Here is a 23,123-nt window from a genome sequence, read left to right as displayed (position 1 = left end):
TGAGATGCCCATCTGTAATGGACTCTACACAGCCATGACATTAAACATACCCTGACAAAACACACAAAGCTGTAAACACATTTATACACAGGCAGAGACCTCAAGAGACAACAAGCCATCATATCCAAACAGACAAATGGCTATTAATCATTTCAGTGCCCTTAAAAAAAAAGGCACATTTCTGCACCATCTCACTATCATATCTACAGTGCACGGGGGCGACGGTTTGTCACAAGTGGCCCTGGGTAATGAATATTAATGTGTTCAGATGTCAGAAGAATTAATTGTCGAGGCGGGTAAATGCTGCATTATCTCTAAGGCTGAAGTATTTGACGGTATATCAGTGGCACCGAACTCGCTCTAATGAAAAGCAGAGTTCAGGGAAGAGTAATGGCTGTAGTGAGGAGGCAGAAACAACAGGGAGGGAAAGCTCTATTTGCTTTTGCAGAGTGGGCTTTCAATGGGTTTGTTTTGCTCCAAAATTACGAGCGAAAAACATGTTGGGTCTGTGATATCCATATCCATATCCATATCCATATCCATGTCGGGAACAATATAAGGTGATTGCCTAATTTTGTTTCAGAAAAGGATCTGATTTTGTTGTTCAAGAGCTGTGGGTTTTTTGTTGATGTGGCGGCTGTTATTTTTGTAGAGATGCACTGTAAAACATTTTGATGTGGTTCAACTTAAATATTGATAATCCTCCCTGCTGCTTTAAAAATGTCAGTTCAGTAAGCTAATTATTTCAAAGTCGTCTCAAAAGTTTTGAAAATGTGACACCAACTTTTTAAAGTTCAGATAACATAAGATACCAAGTTTAATCCACAACTGTTAAGTTACACTGACACGTTACACTGTCATATTTGTTTCGTATTTATTTTTGTAGTTTGAAGACTCAGTTCTCCAGTTACATCTAAGACATTACAGTTGTGGAAACCTGGTGGAAGACTTTGTTCCAAGACAAAGTTAGTTTTTTTAATGCAATAATACTCTTTAAGACCCGTGAGCAGAGTATCAAGTGTAAAATCGATTTCATGAGCCGGGTGACCTCTCAGCACATTGTCACTTCTCGTCAAATACTGACCCTCGTTCAGTGGCCCTACACATCAAACTCGGATGCTAAGTACCCTTTCAATGTCGATTTTGATTGCTCAGGGACGGCAAGTCAATTTACATTCGGGACTTGCATTATTGTTTCAAAATAAAGTTATGTTTTCACAGGAAATGCACAGTGTCTGCTTGTTAGATGCATCTACTCTCTTTTCAACATAAACTTAGACGATATTTGGATGAGAGGTTGAAAATGTGGAGGAGTGAGGGGTGAATCGGACTCATATAGACTGAGGTGAGGCCCCGCAGACATCCTGTCACTCAAGCAGATCTGCCCCTCAATATACGTAATTTTAGGCCTAATAAAATGTGAATTCACCCCCTGAACAGTTTTCATGAATTATCTATAGAGACAAAAACCAGGCTGTACCAGGCTGTAAATATGTGTATTTCCGCTGCAAGTTTGGGCATTTTTATGGGAGTTGACTCTGATTCGGAGCCAGCCTCAAGTGGCCAATAGGGGAACTGCAGTTTTTGGCACACTCAATTTAATTTTGGTTTCATAGGGGAGATGGACAGCTGTCTCCCAGGTGAAAGTCCAGAGTTTGTTTGACTCATCCACCTCACCTCCACTCTGTTCATCAACCTGTCATCTCAAGTCAAAAGACTTTTAGTCAGAGGGATTTATGTTTGTTTATGTTCCAAAATAGTCTGAAAATTAAAACTAGAAAGTTGATTAAGGAAGATAAAGGTCAATTCAGTTAATTTCGGGTATGATGTTTATGGTATTTTCCAGGTTTTCTTCTATATTATCTAAGAAAAGTCTCTGTAACAAGAGATCCAAGCAGAAAACAAACTGCCTGGTTGAAATTCTGAAACAGACAACTTCTCAAACAACAAAATGGAAGAAATTCATGGTGGAATGAAACTTCATTTAGACTCCATAAGTCCATCTGCTCAGTTAAAGTTGTTGTGTGAAAAACAAAAGTGCATCGTTGTGGAATAATGAGTCTGCGTGAAAGCCCGTAATCACAGGGTAGATTTCATAAAATTTACCGAGCGCACGAGTTCTCCACCTCGTCGCTGAACTTGTGTGTGTCCTGAGATGGATGGACAGCTGGACACAGCGAGATAGTATAGATTAACCGGGTGACTCAGCGGCCGCCTGTCAAGTCTGCTCGTGTGTGTGTGTGTGTTTTTGTGTGTCCTTCCACCAGCGCCAGAGAGAGCAGAGATAGAGCGAGAAAGGCAAAGAGGGAGAGAGAGAAATGCCCACAGCACAGCCCGCCATCTCTCAGTTCCAGTCCAGTGCCTGAGGAAATGTACCCTGATATTAGCTATTAAAGAGCAGATTGTCAGGGGAGCCATGCCAGCACTGACAGCAGCTGTACAACGGAGCAGGCTGCAGGGAGGCAGGAGGCTAGCTAAGGCTTTTTTCCTCCACAGCCTTCCTCCTCAGGTCCCCATCGGCTGCCGGCGCCCTCCGCCACCCTCCCCACCCTCCCCACCCCACCCTCCTCTACTCAAAAAAAACCTGCCTTTGTGTCTAAGTCTCCGTTCATACGCGCTGAGTCGGAAAAAGCGCTTACAGACAGACGTCAGAGACAGCAGCAAACCTGATGAGTGTGTGATTAGATTGGCTCCATACCTGCGTGGAGCCGCAAATGTTCTCATTTGTGGGGATTTTGGATGGCGGAGTGTAACCGCAGAAACTTCCCAACAGAAATTAGGTGCGGATCATTTGCTTTCGGATGAAATTGGAAAGAGATAAATCAGTGTGAATTCAATTCAATGACTCCTGCCACTGTTAAATATCTGAGATAATGTTTCTTTTTTTTTTTCCCCTTCCACAAAAAAGATGATTGCAAGCATCGATGCACACTTATTTGTGAATGCAAATTTTTCACCTTATCAATCTTTTATTCGAGGAATATTCAACCGTGACTCTTTTCTCATTTACTCGCTTTGAATACTGACAAGCCAAGGGGGGGGGGTCACAGACGTCGAATGAAATTTGACAGAACTCAAGAGCCATGAGGGATTTCTGTCCTTTAAGTTGTGACAGCATATAATAAGGCCCAATCATTTTAATTAAAGCGCTTAATCCAGCTTCATTGAGAAAGGTAATCAGATCTCAGGGGAGACCTGTGATTGTCTGAAAGTCTAAGTAGAGTGGAAAGATTTCAGTGCAGCGTTTCTTGTCTATCGCCAAAGCAGATCTCAGGGGGAAGTCGGGAGAGGCTGAGGTACAAATGGAGGAAAGAAAAGAGGCGGTGTCCTGTCTCCGAGGGTCGCAGCACCTGTCCTAGTCTACCTTTCTCTTGATTCTCTCTTTCTTTGTTACCTTCACCACTCCCACCCTCTCAGTTTCGCTCTCTTTAATTGTGTCCCATACTCGATTACTCTCTTTTTATGTTATCTATCTCCTTTCACCTTCTCACATCCCTCACCTACCTCCCCTTTTTCTTCCTCCTTATTTCACACGCTTGATTTTCCACTGTTGCTTCCCCAAAGTTTGCTTACTTTTCCAGTTTCATTTAACTCTTTTCCTACTCCATCTTTCTCAGTTTTCCAAATCCATCCTCTTTTGTTCTTGTTTTTTTTTCTCCCTTCTTTTACCTGGCCGCTCCATCTCCTTCTCTCTCCTCGTAGTTTGCTGTCGGGGCCCCGTTCGACCATACCAACTTTAGATTGATCACAGTCATTACCTCCATTAATGAGAGGGGATTGAGTTCTTAACTGGGCCTCGCAGAGCCAGTTAGGTCACACTGACTGGGGATATGGATTACTGGAGGCTTCCCAGAGTGCACAGCGTCCTAGACCAGCCAAAGTACACTTTAATCACCTGCCCTTCCAACAGAAAATGGCTCTTTAATGACACCGTGGTTGATGGGTTCACCCCAACACAAGGGCAAAGACAAGCATGTCTTATCATGGGATGGCCCTTCCAACCAGACTTTGAGATGAGTAGGCAGATAAAGACTAAACCTTTCTCGTTCTTGTTGATTAATACTAATTTTCCTCACTCTATCATACAGAGATTATACTGCTGTGGAGTCTTTACTGTCACTACAATGAGAAGATTACTCTGCCATGTTGGAAAATATGCTTGCACATGGAGGCGCTTTTAGACGAGACGCTCTGTATTAATTTTATCTCTGTACATTCATCACAGGGGAGGTTCTTGACAGGTTAAGTCAAGCTAAGCATGAGAAAATAGCTGTGTCGAAAACATCTTTGAACAGCTCCAGAGCTGTATTTACAAGCCATTCAAAGAAATAGTTTGACTTTTTGGGAAGTACAGTTATTCACTTTGTTGCTGGGAGTTAAGGCCTTCACCAGTGTTAAGGAGTAACTAGTTACATGTAATTAAATTGCAAAATAATGCAGTTGCAGTCAGTTACAGTTACTGAGAAAATATGTAATTAAATAACAGTTATTATTCAAAATGTTGGTGATTACAAAGGGGTTGCATTTGAATTCATTTATTTTTTTTTTAGTAAGTTTCTGTTGCTTTGAATCTTTTTTCCATGCAGGAACACTTTCATTTGATACAGTCTATTTCTGGGCAATTAAGCTTTATTGCACAGTATTTGTTAGAAAAGTATTTAAAAAGTAATCAAATGTAGTAAGTTACATAACTTCGATGATAAATTAAAATAGTTTCAGTACTTATTACATTACACATGAATAACCAGTCATCTGGATCCTATTAAATTTCAAAAGTAACCGTGTTTTCACTAGCCTTTACACACCAGTGGCTTGACAAATAAATTACTTGAAAAATATGAAATACTTGCCTGCAAATATTTAGCATTAAAACTTTTGATACTGCCAGCAATGCACAATTCCAACAAACGCAACAGGCCCACCAATAATGTGTTGTGATGGGACGTCCGTTCTGTAAGATGCGATTGGTTGATGCTTTTGTTCGTGGTGTCAAAACTCAGAAAAATCTACCTCGTTCTGGAAAAGAAAAAAATGTTGCCTTTTCGACACGTAATATCTCAGCCCATTCTTATTCCCAAAGCATCAATTATCGCTACTTTGTCACAACTCATATGACATTGATACCTAAGGCGCCTTCAGCATTCTCATGAGATGCATCAGGCTTCCAACTACAGCCAATTTAAACCCTCGGTGGCCGTGCTGGAGAGCAAAAACGTCCACGTAAATCAGACTTTCATACAGGAGACCAGAACTTGTCTCCCTTGTGAAAGCAGAAGTCAACACTGTTTTCACATGAAACTGTGCAAACTATGTACACTCGCTGCATGCTGACGTCACTCATGATAAATATATGTACTTATGTTGTCCTAATGTTAACCTAATCAAGTAGTTTTGTTGTGGTCAAACCAAACTGTGACTGCTCACAACATGAACCACACTGCACAACGTGTTTGACGATACATTATGGGGTGCCTGTGTGATGCTATCAGACATTGAGGGCAGTTTGTTGAATATTAAGGAAGAGAATAATTGTATTTTAATGTTGAATTCGCCCTTTGCATGATGTGTAAATAACACCTTAGAGTTGTCGAAACACTTTTTTGACCACACACCAAAGACTGCCATTTTCTTGTTTACACTTTTGATCAACATCTACATGATTCTTTGATTGACTGTTTTTAGCAAAATAAACAAGCTGAGCAGATTCCATCCACTGATGAGGACTGTGAGATGCAGTAAGCTCAGTGAAAAGCTAGTTAATGGACCTTGAGATACGATTTTAATAAGATGTGAAGCGACTGTTTCCAGGGTGAAGATAAATGTTTTGTGCTCAATATTCAAAGTGTTGGAAGGCATCTCTCCTGGTTTGGGAGGCTTTCCCCCTCCCTCCAATTTCTGCACAAAGTTTGGCTAAACAAATCATGGAGCAATCTCTCTACTGAATTCATAAAAATGAAATTGATATCGATCTTCACACTCCACGTTTCAGAGAAAACAAGCCGACTGCCAAAATGTTGGAGTATTCCTTGATAATAGCTCCCAGACAATTTACTCTCCCCAACTGGTGTTTGCTGTTCAAAACGCCGGGTCAATGCAGAGTCGTACTTTGCCAGGAAAACATTGGCTTGGTGAGAAAATGACGAAGATTTTACCATTCAGCTGTTGATAAATGAAAGAGGAAAAATGAGGGTCATGTACAAAAAGAAACAAAAACAATCTGTGACAGTTGGCAGAAAAAACAGCACAGCAAACACGAAAATATAATCGCCAGAGAATCTCCGATTACCACTTTAAGTTTACTCTGATGGTGCATTTATTTTAGCTCGCATATGTCAAGAACTTCTGCCAAAGTTCAGTGACGACTCACAGGCAGAAACTCTCAGGCTCACATGAACACCAAATCTTTACTTGCACTTTTCTGGATCTGCACTCAGCCCGGTGACCGTGCCATTGAAAAGCTGCCCAGAGAAGCAGGTGTGATGGCAGCTTTTTGCTCGCCGGTGAGCCTCGGTGAGATCGAGTGAGTTAATCGCTGTGATTTCAGGTTGTTTTGATGTCTGGCACACCGGAGCCGACTGGGAGTAGGTGGTTGCTAATTGCAGGGAGCAAAGAGGTCACTGCCGCTCTTCTCGTGGCATAAACATTATTCATCAAGAGTGACAAGGTCAGCCACATCATAAATAGTTCACAGATTAATTATTGTTCTCGTGGTAATGGCTTAGGCTTGATGGGACGTGATATTGTAAAGTCACACTCAGGTTGGTGATGGCTTTTAAACCATCAGGGATTGATCAACACTGATTGCCAACATACCTGAAAATGTGTTTTGCTTTAGCTGAAATCCAAATGTGAGTGCGTCTTCTTTTTTGTATTCAGATCACTATCATCTTGTTAAATTTAAGCGTGGCAGTTGTTATATTATGTGGATTGGGAGAACTGGGTGGATTCACTGGCTCTTGCCTGTAGCATATTGAGCCTCAGCTCAAATTAAACAGAACATAAATTACGCACAACTAATAACTGAAGTCACTGGTCCCCTTCTCAAGAGTCCAGAGACTTTAAATAAATGTTCCAGTCATGGTGTTGAGTGTAACGGCCTGGAATAATGGCCATTTCATGCCAGATGTTCTTCTTTAGATCAGACAGTGTTTAGGCCCACTGCTGAAGGAGTTATTTTACTTAAATAAAAGTACTAATACTAGAAGTAAAAATCCTTCATTCAAAACATTAATTAAGTAAAACTATGTGAGTGTTATGAGCAGAATTTACTTTAGGGTCTGGTGTGTAGGATTTCGGGAGATACATTAGCAGAAATGTTATATAATTAAATGTTTATAACCGTGTTTTCATTTGTGTATAATTATCTGAAACTAGGAATTGTTGTTTTCATCGTCTTAGATGAACTGCTTGTATCTAGATACAGAGCGGGTCCTCTTCTACAGAGTCCGCCATGTTACTGTTCCAGATTCCTCTTATGAGGCGTCCCGTCTTTAGCTCTGGCCATAGTCCTGTGTTCGGTGTTTGGAGTCCAGTCCACTTGCGATTAAATCATCTGTTCTTGTGTATCATTACAGGATATCAATTATCCACTCTCTGCCATTGGTGATCCTTTTCTTCTGTTTAACAAGGTTCTTCAGTTGTTGACTTTGTCCATCAAGTCAAGTAGCAAGCTTGTTGTTTAAGCCCCTTTTCTCATCCAGCATGAAGTTCAAAGATTTTTCTGACCTCCTCCACACCTTCTGCAGCTGCATTGCTAGTTTTCTATAGTAAGTCGCTGCAGACTAAAGGGGCGATCACACCTAGATGCATTGCAGTAGGTGCGAACGCTCAAAAAACACCTCCGATCACATCTGGAACAGCAAGGTGTGCCTGGGTACATACTGCCCACATACTGCATGCGCATCACCCAAAGTGACATTGACAAACCACCAGAGAAAGCCAACAGAAAAAGGTGTCGGTGCCATAGGAAAACAGTGGTTTTGCCAGCGAAGCTTTGCTAGTGACACGTCTCGGTATGATCACCCTCTAATACTGCAGTCTTTCTTAATGGATTAACAGGCATCTATATTACTGTTGCATTATTGTGTTGCATTTGACTGCTTTAGATGTTTATGGTTGTGCTCCTTTTAAATCCTATTTATACTGTTGGGTATTTTTATTTACAGCAGGGCATCATATTCTATGAGATCATCGTATGTTTGTAACATGGCTGCCCTCTGAGAACCTCAAACCTCTAAAAAGTAAAAAAAAAAAAAAAAAAACAGCCCTGTTTTCAGCTTTCTGACGATGCATTTCCGGCTCATCCAAGAGGGTTTCAAACTGTTTATTTATCTCAAGAAGAATCTTAAGACTTTTCTCTCCACATAAAGAACATTTCATCCTTGCAGTTTTTAACAAACATTCAGCACATCTGGAGACACATTGTTTTCTGTGGACAGAGAGGGGTTTAAAAAAGTCAATCTGAAATTAACAAAAGCTGTTAGACAAGTGCAGTGCAGTAAAACATACAATATGTGTCTTTAAGATGTAGAGAAGTACATCAAGTTGCAAAAAATTTAATTAAGAAGTACAAGCACATTGAATATTTAGTGCAGCACCTCAATAAATGTACTTAGTTTCATTCAAACACTGACGAAAACAAAAACAGACATAAAGGTAGAGGTCAAACAGTAGCTGCACCACATTGCATCACCGGCGCTCAATCCTCTGCTGTCAACAGTAATCAATAGACGCCCTTGCTTGAGGTCATCTGGTCATGTGATGGACAGATCCGGCCGGGGGGGGCGTCTAAATAGCATAAAAGGACTGCAGCAGCAACACTGACAGAGTGTAAAGAGATGCATCACAGCTGCTGGATGTAGTTTCATTGACCACACCGTATAATCCACTTTATCATTTATTGGATTGGTGCTGAGTCTGCAGCATGAGGACGATGAACTGGACCGTTGTTTTGAAGAGGGCGAGGTTGTGGCGAAAGTCGGATTTAGCTGTTGATGTTCCAACCATCAGCTGTATTGCACGAAAGAGCATCCAAAATGGATGCGCTTACCCTTACAGTGCTTGTGGACCAAATGCAAAATGAACACATAGATTGTGTGAGGTCATAGTATAACTCTGACAACCTGCCATCACCGTCCTCTGATATCTTCTGCCCAGTAAGTCCCAGGAGGACCCGAGAGTAGAGTTACAGAACTCTGAATTCATTTTTACATTATTCTTCTTTTCAGAAACATTGTCGCCATCATAACTTCCTCCTCTTACCAAAGCCCGAATCCCATTGGATGCATGTTGTGGAGGTCAGAGTATTTAGTTGACTTTTTGCTGCACACCCTGCTGGAAAGTCAGTGTCGAGTGTGCTGATATGGCTCGCACAGCTGCCCGAGAGAGCACAGCATCTCTCTCTGTTGGAAATAATGGCCTTGCTCTGCACATTGTTGAACTTGCACTTTTGTTGTGAAAGCTGTGTTATAGATAATTTGAGGAGCTCAGACTGAAAGGAGCTCAGAGTAGAACTGCTGCTCCCTCACACTGAAAGGGGTCAGTTTAGATGGTTCAGATGGTTGAAGTCCAAGTGGGAGGTGAATCAGAGGACGACCCCTGGAGGGATTATACATCCCATCTGTCCTCAGGATCTCCCAGGAGAAGCTGGAGTATGTAGCTTTAGGGGACGTGTGGGCTGCTTTACTAAGCTTGCTGCTACTGTGGCTTGATTAAGTAGCAGAAAATGGCTGTATGGTGCATCTCATTAAGCTTTCCCTGTTTTTTTTTGTTGTTTTTTTGTCACACAAACACGCCTATATATGTATAACTTTTAAATAATGAGGTAAACATACAATACGTCAAAAAAACATACATAAAAGTAATTCCTATGGCCACAAGATGACCTCAGACAGCCTGTTCTCACTCCAAACAGATAGCACCGCTCTGTTAATGTTTTTGGCGTTCAAGCGTGACGCCAAAAGCTACCTTCCACATTCAACCAGAACATGGCTGGATGGCACCAGATGAAAATGCGCTCGGACACAACTGGTGGCGTTGTTATTATACGCTGGCAGACGGCCGAATGGCACCGGGAGCGTCTACATGCAACGTGCCCATAAAACTCTGAAGGACAGCGTCAGGTAAAAACGCTGCTGATCACCATGGCAGGTGGGAAGGTCTGAAGTCTGGAGGTCGCCTTGTGGGTGGATGTGTGTGGGGTTTTTTTTTTCTACTCCTTACCATGTGCCTCTTTTGCCCAAATCTAACCATCCATGACTTTGTTACATAACCCCAACTATCTATTCATGACTGTCCGCGCTGTTGTGTAAGCATAAGGACCATGCTACTTAATCCCACCATGTGCATTTGTTGACATCACATTAACTGGCTGCGTCATGCCACCATGACGTCATCTCCTCCATTGACATCACCGTAACGGCATCCCAGGGCGTAAACAGCTGAGACTGAAGGATACCTAAAGCCTGATAAATAGACGCGGCTCACTGACAGAGTGGCACCACGTGATGAGTTTTGGATAAAATGTGTTGTGACATCAGATTGCAGTGGATGTCTTATAGGGTCATCTTCTCCAGGCACACTACATTACATAGTGTTCACTGCCACATGAAACTACACGCTAACACCACGGAAACATGCACCATTGGTTGCTGATATTGTTCAGTTTCCCCTGAATTGATAACATATTCCTTCTGGAACATGGCTGGTTGTATTTTTAAAAGCTTTTATTGATGATTTCTGGTGGGAGAATTTGCAGCATTGACACAGACAGTATGAGGAAAATAAAGTATTTTTGACCATTAAAGCATGTAAACATGTCCTTGTGGGAAGCTCCTCTTTAACAGAGTAGAAGATGTGAGAAGAAAAATGTTGAGTTTCGTGATTTAAAGTCTGTGCAGGTGTGAGAGTTTTAGGGCGTTGTCTGTTTTGGCCGCTGGTTATATTTTTGTTGCTGATTCAGAGCAGGCATGGCTGCTGCATAAATACAGTCAACACCCCAAAATGAGAGTGTGGAGCCTAGACAGCACAGTAACAGTTTGCTTTAGGAAAGTTCACTTATTTGAATGCTACAGTTATATTTACTGGTACTGTCTTGTTTCTTTAATAATAAACCCATTGTTAAGTTAGTGCGTCGTCCCTTTGTAGGAAGGTTGGCGGTTTAATCTCTGCAGTCAACATGTCAAAGTATCTTTTGGCATAATACTGAACCCCAAATTGCTCCTGATGACTGCGCCATCAGTGTGTGATTGTGTGTGTATGATTTAAAAGTGAGTAGCAGGTGGCACCTTGGATGGTAGCCTTGGCCAGCAGTGTAGAAATGTGTGTGTGAATGTGACTTCTAGTGTGAAAGCACTTTAATTGGTCCAAAACGACGAGAGAAGCACTGTACAAGTTCAGGTCCATATAGTTTTTTCTTGTGGAAAAGGTGAAGACCAGCTGATACTCCATGAGCAGATGAAATTTTATTCTTAAATTTAGGGCTGGGTGATATGGAAAATGTCTTATCGCGATATTTTTTTCATATCAGTCGATATTGCTATAAATAACGATATACATTAAATCACTGTTTCTGTCAAGCTTAAAGGTTCCCTTTTACTCCGAAGTGAAATATGAAGATATCAAGGTTAATTTTGGTTTAAATATTTATTTTCTGTCAGACATTGAACATGACAAACATACTGTAGCTATACTGTAGACCTATTCGACTAAAATTTAAAGAGGTCCAGTTACTAAAATTTCCTGCCAGCAAAGGTCCGAACCTCATACCTAAAATCAATATCACGATTAATTGAACATTTTACTTAATTACGATTAATGAACGCATTTTTTGCTTCCAGCTTTTTTTGTGGTTTGTTTTTTTTTTTGCCCTCATAGTTCACTGACACAGTTTCATGTGACCATGGTGTGTTGGAGTGTAATGATATGATCTGTTATTATTTATTAAACTTACCAGAATTATATTAGAATTAAAAGCTCCATCTTAAACAAACTTCAGGTAAATGTTAAAGAGTTATGTGTTATGTGTGGTGCCTGCTGCATCATCAGAGGGAGCCAGTTCCTACCACGTATAGCCATAGTATCATGCGGTTGTGCGAAATATGGCTTTTCCGAATCGCTTGAAATACCACCTCAAGTGAGCGTAAAAACTTTTTTGTGATAAATGGGAGGGTTTTTTTTTTTCCGAAATTGACGTGTTTCCGTCAGGCAGATTTTATATTCGCAATGTCAGTTTGCACAATTTTTATTAATGGAAAGCAACCTAACACAACATTTACTTACAAATTGATTGATTGATTACAAATCAAATTACAAATTACAAATCCAAGTTGTATCGTAGAAAAAAGAGGAGCTAAACCAAGGCACTCTTCTGATGATAAAAAGCTTTATTGTGAAGGCTAGTTCATTGTTCTAAAATTGTAATTCTAAAATTTTTCGTGTCAGACTTTGTGATATTAGTAAACACCTTTTTGTTGTCCAAAGAATCGATATAATATTGTATTATGATGAAGATTGTGATTTACATGTCTATCAAACACCCTTATCGCTGTCGTTTATGCTCTACTTTGTTCCTCATCAACCCTGCCGAAAAAGAGCATTTGTTATCAAATGTTTTGTGATTTTGTTCCATGTAGTTAGAACAAACCCTCTTGTAGCTCTTTCCTTCACTTCAATGCAGTTGTCCTTTTTTTATAAACTTATTTACCACCTGCTCCTGTCATTACTTTAAAGATCTGCATTCAGAGAAGGCAGCGAGTTTCATGAAAGTGCAGCAAATTTCACAGTTGGAGTCAGTCAACTGTAAGAGGAGAGTATTACAACAAGTATAAATGTGCCTCAAACTCATTTCAAAGGTTAATGGATTGGATGCCCACAAACACTGAAATGCTCAAAGAGAAAAAACCCACAATGCATACATTTACATACATTTAGAGCATTTAGCTGAAGCTTTTATCCAGAGTGTCGGTGCAATAAGCTGCAATCCTTGGATGTTATTCAACACATCAGCTTGAATAAATAGACCAGAAGCGCTCTGTGATTCCTCTTATGTAAAGGATATCTGTACTTCTTTCACCACAGGTCACAACAGAAACACACCTAAACTTCTGATGTATTTTTCAACCTTTAGCAGAAGTGACGATACAACTTTTGCGGCGCCAACCGGCGACACCTCCGCTGGGATAAATAAGAACCATATATAATGGCTCACAAAAATAGCATGACATAATTCACTATTGATCTGCTCTCCTGGCTGGCTGATCTTCATTTTGTGACGCCGGAGTGCGGAGAACTCGGAGGCACTGGCATCGATCAGGTGGCGCTCCCAAGGCAAAATTAAATTTTCGTATACGTGGCAGCAAGTCTTCTGTATTCCATATGCTGACGTGTGCTGTTGTTTTATGAGTCAAATTTATTGATTCACTGCAATCTTCATGTCTAAAAATATCAGAGGTTTCTCTCAGACCATAGCAGTATATTTGTGTGACATGTTAATGTGATTTCACGCGCTGACAGTAGATTAGACGTCTGATTATTCTGCGCAGCTGTCTGTCTCAATAATATAGATTGTGTTTGTTTGATGTACAGGCCTACATACCATGGCACATAATCAATTATCTCCTGAATAACTCATCATTCTTCTTGTGAGCTTGGAATAGTTTCTTTTTTTCCATATTTATCATCATAAAAATAAATTTAGGGTCATTTGTCTGTGGTCTAGAAAACAAGTCTGATATCAGTTTGGTCTTGAGTAAATGTTCCTGTCTATCTACGAGTAAAAATGAGCTATTTGTTTACAATGCATAAACTTGGGTAGGCAATGGCCTGCCCCATGTCATTTCATCATGTCATATTCTTATGTAACTCCATATTTTTTGCATTTAAAAAGCAAATTGCCGTTTCCTGACCATTTGTTTGTTTTGTTTTTCAACTCCATGGCTAGAAAAAAAATGTTGGTATTGTTTCAGCATTGCTGTGGTTAACATGTTGTTTGATTTAGGCACAAACACTTGATTATGGTTAGGAAAAGATCATGTTTTGGCTTAAGAAACCCAGTTTTGGTGGCAGTATACCAGCAGGAAATGTAGCAGTCTTAGTGTAAAACAGTGGCTGTTAGTGGCACAATGCCGGCTTGAAACACAGCAACAGGTTGCTCAAAAACACTCGTGTCTGGTGGCTAAAAAGCTGCTGGAAGAGCATCGATGATTCACTAAACACAACCAGTTTCTGTTGTTTGTCTCAAACAGTGGTCTGCAGCTTGGTTTGTGTCTCGCATAGCTATTACATGATTCTGTGTCGACTCGGGACATTTTATGTGTCCTTCTGCATCAGTTGTTTACGCTCTGGGATGCCGTGATGTCAACAAATGACATGGTTGACATAACTGTCACAATGGTTAGGATTCGGCAACAAAGTCACGGATAGTTAGGTTTAGACAAAAGAGGATCATGGTCAGTTGTAGAAAAAAACACACACACATTCACACAAGAAGCAAACTCCAGACTCCAGCACAAAAGTTTGTAGAATTTGATGTGTTGGTGGGTCATAGTACGTCAAAAACATAATCATATTTTGTTTAAAACAGTCAATATTGATACCAAATTATGAAGTCACAATTTCTTTTGAGCATAAGTATTCCCATACGCTTAAAATGTCCTGAGGCTAAAACAGAAAGACCAAACACAGCATTTATTTAGATAGATTACATAAAAATATTGAATTTTGTCAGTCTTTTTAAATAGGATATTGGGAAGTGTTTCCAGTCATGGTATTATAATCATATACGTTGACGCTATATCGTCACAATGGCTTTTGCAGTGAGGAAGGCAGCAGCATGTGTTCGTTATTTGTCTTTTTACACTCAGAAAAGCAGAAACACTTGCAATATGTAGCAGGAGCTTTTCTCTCACATCTTTGCTGCTATTTTTTTGCAAACAGGTTTGATTTCTGGTGTTTGACACTGCTTACACTGGGGATACTCAACTTGCTTTGCCTGTTGGCTACTTTTGCAAAATGACAGAAAGCCTGGGGCCAGTTAATAAACAAACATTAATATTTATCATATGAAATGAATGTAAATTAAAACTCCCAAAACTCATCAGGCACTCACTCTTTCTTTAAAATTCTTCTTTTACAAATTAACTGATTTATTAACTAAACTTAGTGAATTGACACTTGGCCTATGTGACAAATAAACCAGATATTTTTTGTTGCCGCTGCCGTCACAGCAGCCCCGAACAGGTCAGGTGTATGTGGCGTTCCAGGATTTGAAGACTTTGGGGGCTCAGCCTGGACCCCCTAACAGAGGTCTGGGAGAAGCTGCCCTTGCACCTTTTTTTATTAACAAGCTGTATCTTGATGCTTTCTTTATGCACTTTCAATGCCTTATCAACATTCAAAGTGCAAACAACTTTTCCAGTGTGAATTAGTTTGTTTTCTTTGCGAATTAGAAAATGGTCAGAGGGCCACCTGGCACACTTTGTCTTGTTGACCATAAGTTCAGTATCTCTGGCTCACACTGTGTTTCCGGGAAAGGTTTGTGGCTTGTAACTCATTTCTGTTGTGTTCTGTGCAAATCTCAGCATTTCTGTATGTTTTCCAACTCTGCAGTTTATTTTCTAAATGCTGCCCAGGTGTTGTCAAAGTGGTGAAGATGTTTTCTTCATGTGCTTTTTGTTTGTTTCGCTTGTTCTGGTCTTCCTCATTTGATCTCAAACTCTTTGAACCTGGTTTTGGCAGTTTATTAAACTAAAATGTTCACTCATGAGCACACCCACATGTGCAAATCCACAGCATCTCTGACTTTATTTTGACCCGACTTTCACGTAATCCTACCAAACCCTTAATTCAGATTCAGCTATGGTAATAATTTTTCATTTTTGTTTCGTTGGTATGTTTTGTCTTCTACGTCAACACCTCAAAGTCTAAAAAATCATGTTCAGCCACCTGTTGGTTGAACATTACATGAATAAAACATTTTTGCCACTAAATTATGAATGGAGCCACATGATTCAAAACAAATAATCCATTTCCTCTCTGCAGATGGCGTTCCTGGAGCCGTGCCTCTACCGCTCTCCCCTGTGCTCAGACCGGCACTACCCTTGGCATCCTTGACAACCCTCACGACGCCAACTCCGGCACCTGCGGCCTCACCGATAGTCCCGAGCACCACGGCGGCCCCGGCACCGGAGACTACCTCAGCTGCTGGAGGAGACTCAACTCTCAACTCACCCTCAGAACCAGACGTGGAGCCCGAGGCCGAACCCGAGGCGGAGACGGACACAGAAACAGAGGAGGAGAAAGCTCGACGTCTTCTGTACTGCTCGCTGTGCAAAGTGGCGGTCAACTCGGCGTCACAGCTCGAGGCTCACAACAGCGGTGAGAGTCGTGTGCTGCACTTTGAGTGTTTGTGGTAATTAGGAGGTATTTGCATAAAAGACAAACAACATGACTTTAGTCTTTTTTCATGTTGTTAAATTTCACATGAAACACAGCATCAGTGTTGAAATACTTTTGTTGTTTACTTGGTGTTTTTTGTGAAAAGGTTGTTATGTGCTGGATTTCTACACAATCACACCGCGTCAGCGCTGAAGTGTTCTTTGTCATTGTTATTGAGTTTTATTGGCTGTCTTCAGCGATAATTGTCAGAACTAAAAAACACATTTTTATATTTTTGCCGACTGTTTCAAACTGTCAACAGTTTCCATAGAGACCTTGTATCCAACCTTGATCAGGTATTGTGAGACAGCCTCGCTTTAGAAAACAGATTGTATTCTGAATCACTGTGTCAAACTAATTTCTAATTCCCCACACACAGAATGGGGAAATGACAACACTCTGAGTCATCTTCAATCGGTGCTTCATGCTCAGGAAGGTCCCTCTGCCTTTGATTATTTTATAACTAACATTTTATGTAAGGTTTAAACAAGAGAACACGTCAAATAATCTATCAACATGTGCTTGGCCTCCCTGTTCCCGTTCCAAGGTCTTCAAATACAGCCGCTTTGACGTACAATCCCGACGCCAAAAGCCACCTTTTGCGTCCACATGATTACACCCCTGTATGGCATAACGACAAAATATAAGGAGCACAAAGGCTTTCATAGGGCGCACGGGAGGGGTGGTGGATAGCTATAACAAACCCCAGACTTTCATGCAGGAGTCTGGTGTTGGCTTCCCGTCTGAATGTGATGTTTTTTTCTACTCATTGCTTTGTGCCTCTTTTGCCTAAACCTGAGCATCCGTAGCAGTATGTTTTGTTGACGTCTCGGCGTTGGTTGCCATGTGTTTTGATGCCTAAACATAACCATGAGCTTTCGTGGAAGGTCAGTAGCAGATGCAGAAGAGACCCAGAGCGTAGTAACTCACTCCGAACTCATCACAGGCTAAAAGTCAGTCAGTGACCGTTATGATGTTTCAGGTATCCTTGCCGTGTCAAATTAGGACTCGAATGCGCTTATAAGGCAGAGGGGTGGGGAGGTGGATCCCACAAACAACCGACTTTTATGCGGGAGTCCGGAGTTCACATCTGGTGTGGATTTGTGTGTGTGTGTTTTCTACTCAGTACCATGTGCCTTTTTTCCTAAACCTGACCATCAGTGCGTAATCCCGACCACTGTGACGGTCGGCGCTGTGTGTAAACACATGGACCGTGCCACTTCATCCCACCACAGGTGCGTTTGTTGATATCACCACAGTAGCATCAGGGAACATCATAGGTTGACATGGAAGGTCCAAACGTCACCATGTGACGAACTCGGAGAGAGAACGTGCTGAATACGTAGACACAGACGTCCACTGGGATGAGAACATTTTGGCGTGGCAGAGAGGCACACTGAAGCACATCAGTCCACACTGGATTACACAAGTGACCCCAATGTTCCAGAGGGAGACTTGAAACTGCTTCTTTAGCACAAAATATATAGAGGAAATAACCTGTTGGATATTACTCTGCCAATCCTACAGTCATGGACAGGTCCAAAATATACAGTATATAGACAGAGCAGTCTCCATTCTGACAGGGGGACGAGAGGGACAACTAAATCAGAAAACAAATAAACAAAAAAACGAATTTGAAATGTTGTGAATATCCAGGATAGTATGTTTATTTTTGAAAAGAAGCTAGCTCACTCCACAATAGGGTAAAAAATAACTTTCCTTGTCATTACTATTTTAAGCACCACAGCAGTTGTAGCTGTATAGCCCTGTTCCTTGACCCAGTCCCCAGAATAAATGTTGGCATTGTGTGTTTCTGCAAACCACAAATATGTTAAATTTTTATGAAACATTACTTTTCTTTACATTTCAATTTTCAGTGACAATGGTGCGGTTAATGTGTGGTTTGGTTGAGGCACAAAAACCACCTAAGGGTAAAGAAAAGATGATGTTTTGGCTTAAAGGTCCAGCGTGTATAATTTTGTGGTATGTAGAGGTTGGAGATTGCAACCAACTGAAACTTATTCAGTGTGCCAAGCATGTGGGAAAACTTCGGTAGCCAACTTGAAAACACACACGTCTGTAGACGAGGACCCTCGCCCTGTGTTAGTATGAACAGCTAATTCTAAGGTAAAAACACCACAGCGATTCCTATTTTCAGGTTATTATACATTAAAGAAAATATACTCATATAATATTCCATTTCTGCCGATATATCCCCCTAAATCCAACACACTAGACCTTTAAAATACATGTTTTTGTTGCCATAAACAGATGGAAATGTCCCAACATTTCATTAAAAATACTCCCTTTTGTCGTTTTGTGGCCTCAAACAATAATCTACTGCTGTCTGCTGCTTGGCAGCACCGAGGTTTCACACCACCCATCATTTTCTTTTGACTCAGTACATGTAATATGAACTTTATCACTTTACAAATGTTAAAAGATACAAATACAACATGTTCGTCAATTACCGATGGTTGGTCAGTGGCCCTATATGGAAAATATGATGCGCTGGGACAGCCGCAGAAAGGGTCAGTTTTACAATTGTTGCAATCTGTCTTTTCAAAATTTACTGATATTTTCACAGGAAATGCGCAGCTTCTTCTCATTAAAGGCAAACAGTCTTTTCCAAGTAAACTTAGGTTGTAGATTTAAAAAAGAAAAAAAGACGCAATTTTAGTTTCACTTCCTTAGGTTTAGGCAACAAAAGTAAGTGGTTAGGTCAAGAGAAAAATCGTGGTTTGGCTTAAAATATGTATGTTTGTTTCTAACATAATGCAACACCACGTGACAAATGCCTGTTACATCTGTTACTAGCATAGTGTGCCACATATACTAGTACACATTAGTATTATAAAAACTCTAGTTTTGGTTGCAAATAGGACTCAAACAGAGGACTCCTGGCTCGGAGTCTGCAGTTTGTTTGACCCATCCACCTCACCTGCCCGCTCTATTAGGACTTTCTCGATCTTTATACAAAAAATGCTGCCGCCTGGTGCGCCTCATATCGCCACTAGAGCATCAGTTTCTGACGCTGGGGGCCACTGACCTAATGTCTGTATCTGATGAATTGGGAGTTAGACCAGGTTAACAAATAACATCCAAATGTAACATATCTGTGGACTGCAGAAATGACAATGCCCAAATGTTATTCTGGTGACTGCCTGTGCTCCTTTTATTGTCATTAACTAAAATTATATTTCCGGAAAATTAATTTCATATGAGTGCTGTTTTGAGAGCATACGGTGACACAAGCTGTTTTGAGCCGCACACAAAATCAGTGGCTGCACATGAAAGCACAGTCACTTAAAGGCTGAGCTAAACCTCAATGCAAACAGCGCCCTGTGACATCCCAAAAAAAGGCAGATTTATGTGAACCATGACATTTTTCATGAGTGAGTTTAACACCGTTCTCTTCTTTTGAACAGGGATGTTTTAGGGTGATTTACAAGTCAACTCTTTCACACTGACCCTCATAATTTCTTACACCAGGAAAGGGACAACAGAGGTGAGCGTCCTTCAGGCGTCATGTGGCGGGTGAAGTTAATGTGCTGACCTCGCTGCTTCCTGTTTGAACCTGCAGGTACGAAACACAAGACGATGCTCGAGGCCAGAACCGGCGTGGGCTCCATCAAGTCTTTCCCCCGACCGGGAGTCAAAAGCAAACTGGCTACAACCACCAAATCATCAACGGGCCTGCAGAACAAAACGTTTTACTGTGAGACGTGTGATGTGCATGTCAACTCAGAGACTCAGCTAAAACAGGTGAGAGCGACGCGAGAACACTTTGAAAACTCTGACACAACTTTTATTTCCTGCACATAGAGCACGTTTGACAAAGATATAGATTGTACTGGCACACAGAGTTATGGAGATTTATTATGCTGCAGTAGAAAAGTAATATTTCACTGCATTTCATCATTATCTGACATAACTATTTTGTCTATTTATCATTTCGGCTTTGAAGAATATCCACATTATTGCCATGGATCTAAATGAAAATAACGATAACACTCATATCTATCGCCTCTAAATTCACTGTCTGGCCAAGAAATAGTTCAACACATAATCCCCGGTAAAAGTTCAAAGTTTTCTATTAAAGTCGAAATGAAATATTCAGATGTAACGTGTTGGACGTGAACAAGTCGGTTTATGAGCTGACTCCTTTTAGTGAGCAATCAGCGCCGACTCCCAGATGTTTTTTTTTTTCCTTCAAATCAGCACAAGACAGAATAATAGGGCAGTCCTACATTATTTTTGTTTAAACTAATCTGTGACGTCTCGCTTTTAAGAGCCAGAGAAATTTGTATAGCCCCTATTTAAATGCATGAAGATGAACAAATAACATTTTATTCCAGATTGTATCAAACAAATTAAACTTGAATATATGTGTCTATATAGAGTTGTGTAATCATACATCAACTATACTAATCCATTAGTAGTGTTTTATTTTTGTTATACAACTAGGATAGATATTCTAAACATATTCCACTTTTTAACCATCAATACCTGTACCTGGCTCAGAATTGTGCTAGTTGAATCAGATTTGTCCGTAAATACGAATATTTAAAATATATATAAGTTGTTTTGTTTTCCATAGCTTACAAAGTCTTAAAGATTGAACGGGCTCAGTGAGACAAGAGTGTGACAGTGAAATTCATGTAATATTGTAAACGAGCTAATGCCGCCAGCAGCAGATCGTAAATGTGCATCAACAATTTTTGCCGACACCAGACATCAAACCAAAGCCAGAGACTGTATAGTATTAAGTTGCTGTGGGCTGTAAATTCACCACTAAGCAGAACGTCTCTCCTCTCACTCTGCAGCAAAATCTGGGGACCAAAATGTCTCCAGAAGTACACTGCACAGAAAAAAACAAGTGCTCAACTGAAGCTCAACTCGACTGTAGCAATCTCAGTCGACTGAGGGTCTCTGACTGATGATTCGAATCTCAGACTTTAGAGGGGCAGCCCTAGAAGTTGCAGCCTTAACTAAATCAAAGTAGTATGTTTAGAATAGACTCTAATTGCTGCCGTTTCCAACAATATTACAATACAATATTGTATGATATTGAGCAGTATTATATTGCAGTATTAATAAGCAAGCTAGCTTTCAGCACAAAATGTAAGTAAAAAGAGGTATTTATACCCCCCTTCAAGATGCATTATCAAAAATACTGGAAAGATTTACAGGCAGATTCGGAGGAATTGTGTTAGAAAACCACAAATAATTTTTTTGAAACCTATTGGACAAACAAAAAGAGATACAAACTTGCAAAATATATTTTTATTTCAGTCTTTCTTTAGCTCATTCTTTTCTTTTTTGGTGCACTTTGGTAGATGACACATTGAGGCTCTGTAATAAGAAACAACTTTACTGTGTGCACGTGTCACATATTTTGCTGTTCTGTGAAAACCTGCTTATTTAGACTCATTTACTTCAGTGTCAGATTTCGCTTTTTGTTGGATTTAAGATTCAAATTTTTGGTTACAAGATTCACTGCAACCAGTAATGATCTTTCCTTTCATCCAGCCGTGCTGCTGTCACAGCAAAGTTTTCCCTGCCTGAAATCCCTTGCAAAAACTCCCAAGAAATCTGGTTAAGCATAAACTTTACATGGCCAAGAAATTACACTTCACCAGCAGAAATAAAGCTAACAGAGTTTTTCCTAATCCCTCTCCTAAAATAAGGAAATCAGGTTATTCTAGAAAGCTGACAATAATCTCATCTCTCTGTGATATTTTCCTCAGCGTGGTTTGGCTGAAACTCTTCTAGGAAAGTGTATCCTTGATGTTGCTTTCAACCACTCCACAAATCTTCTTTTCTTGTAGCCGCTGATTTTTCTGTCACGGGGGGGAATTTCATCTACAATACTTGAAACCACTCGGTTTTGTCTGAGCTAACCTTGAGATTTCTCACTGAAAATAGACAGGCTTTGTATGAATTTTTCATGCGGGGGCTTTCACTGAGTACTTCTAAAACAGCAGCGATTTTCAGTAAAAAGAATCCAGCGTGACAAATTTCAGTTACAGCTCCAAACCAGAGGAAAAGTGTGATTGTTAAATCCACTGCAAGGACTTTAGACGCAGCCAGAAATCTGCCTTTTGTTGTCAACGTGTACCCACACTGAATTATTTATTGGCCTGAGGTTACAGAGGATTTCTGTGTATGTCATTCCAGATTTTTACATTTCACTTGTTTATTCAAATCCACTGGCTGTCACTGGCCTTTCAGCATCAGATCAGCTTTAATATTACTTCTCAACATCAGTTCTCAAAATGTTGTGACGTCTTTAACATAACTATCTAATGTACCATTTGGTAAAGGCTCTCTGCACTGTATTTGCAGACAGTCATTTTCACCATGGGTGGCTCCAGTCGCATTGAAAGCTTTAAAGCTGTAATACTTTCCACCGTGAGACAGGAGGTGTATTTTTAGTCCTGCCCCCTCCTCCTCTGTTGGTCAGGTTCCCACCTCAACGCATGATAAGCTATCTACCCTGAAATGGCATCCAGCCCGAGGCTGAGGGAACAGGCATCCATAAAGCACCACAGCAACCTGCAATAAAAAGATAATGAAAATTTTCACTGTTTTTCTATCATGTGGAATGTAGAGAGAGACGCAGCACCTGAACCGGTATCACAGCAGATAACACTAGTCAAACCCTCCTGCTGACCAGGGACGTTTGT

General features: G+C 40.6%; 1 protein-coding gene across 2 annotated transcripts in view; it reads left to right on the top strand.

Annotated features, from left to right (window-relative positions):
* The window catches only part of znf385d (zinc finger protein 385D), a 107,555-nt gene that overhangs the window by 74,556 nt on the left and 9,876 nt on the right, over nucleotides 1–23,123 (top strand). For both annotated transcript variants that reach the window (XM_042490768.1, XM_042490769.1), the window contains exons 5-6: nucleotides 16,039–16,374; nucleotides 20,018–20,199. In XM_042490768.1, coding sequence (XP_042346702.1) covers nucleotides 16,039–16,374; nucleotides 20,018–20,199 — 518 coding nt within the window. The remainder of the gene's footprint in view (nucleotides 1–16,038; nucleotides 16,375–20,017; nucleotides 20,200–23,123) is intronic.

This window comes from Plectropomus leopardus, chromosome 7 (genome assembly GCF_008729295.1).
Source record: "Plectropomus leopardus isolate mb chromosome 7, YSFRI_Pleo_2.0, whole genome shotgun sequence".
Classification (NCBI taxonomy): Eukaryota; Metazoa; Chordata; class Actinopteri; order Perciformes; family Serranidae; genus Plectropomus; species Plectropomus leopardus.
The sequence above is the reverse complement of the archived record's forward strand: the minus strand, read 5'-3'. Positions and strand labels throughout refer to the sequence as shown.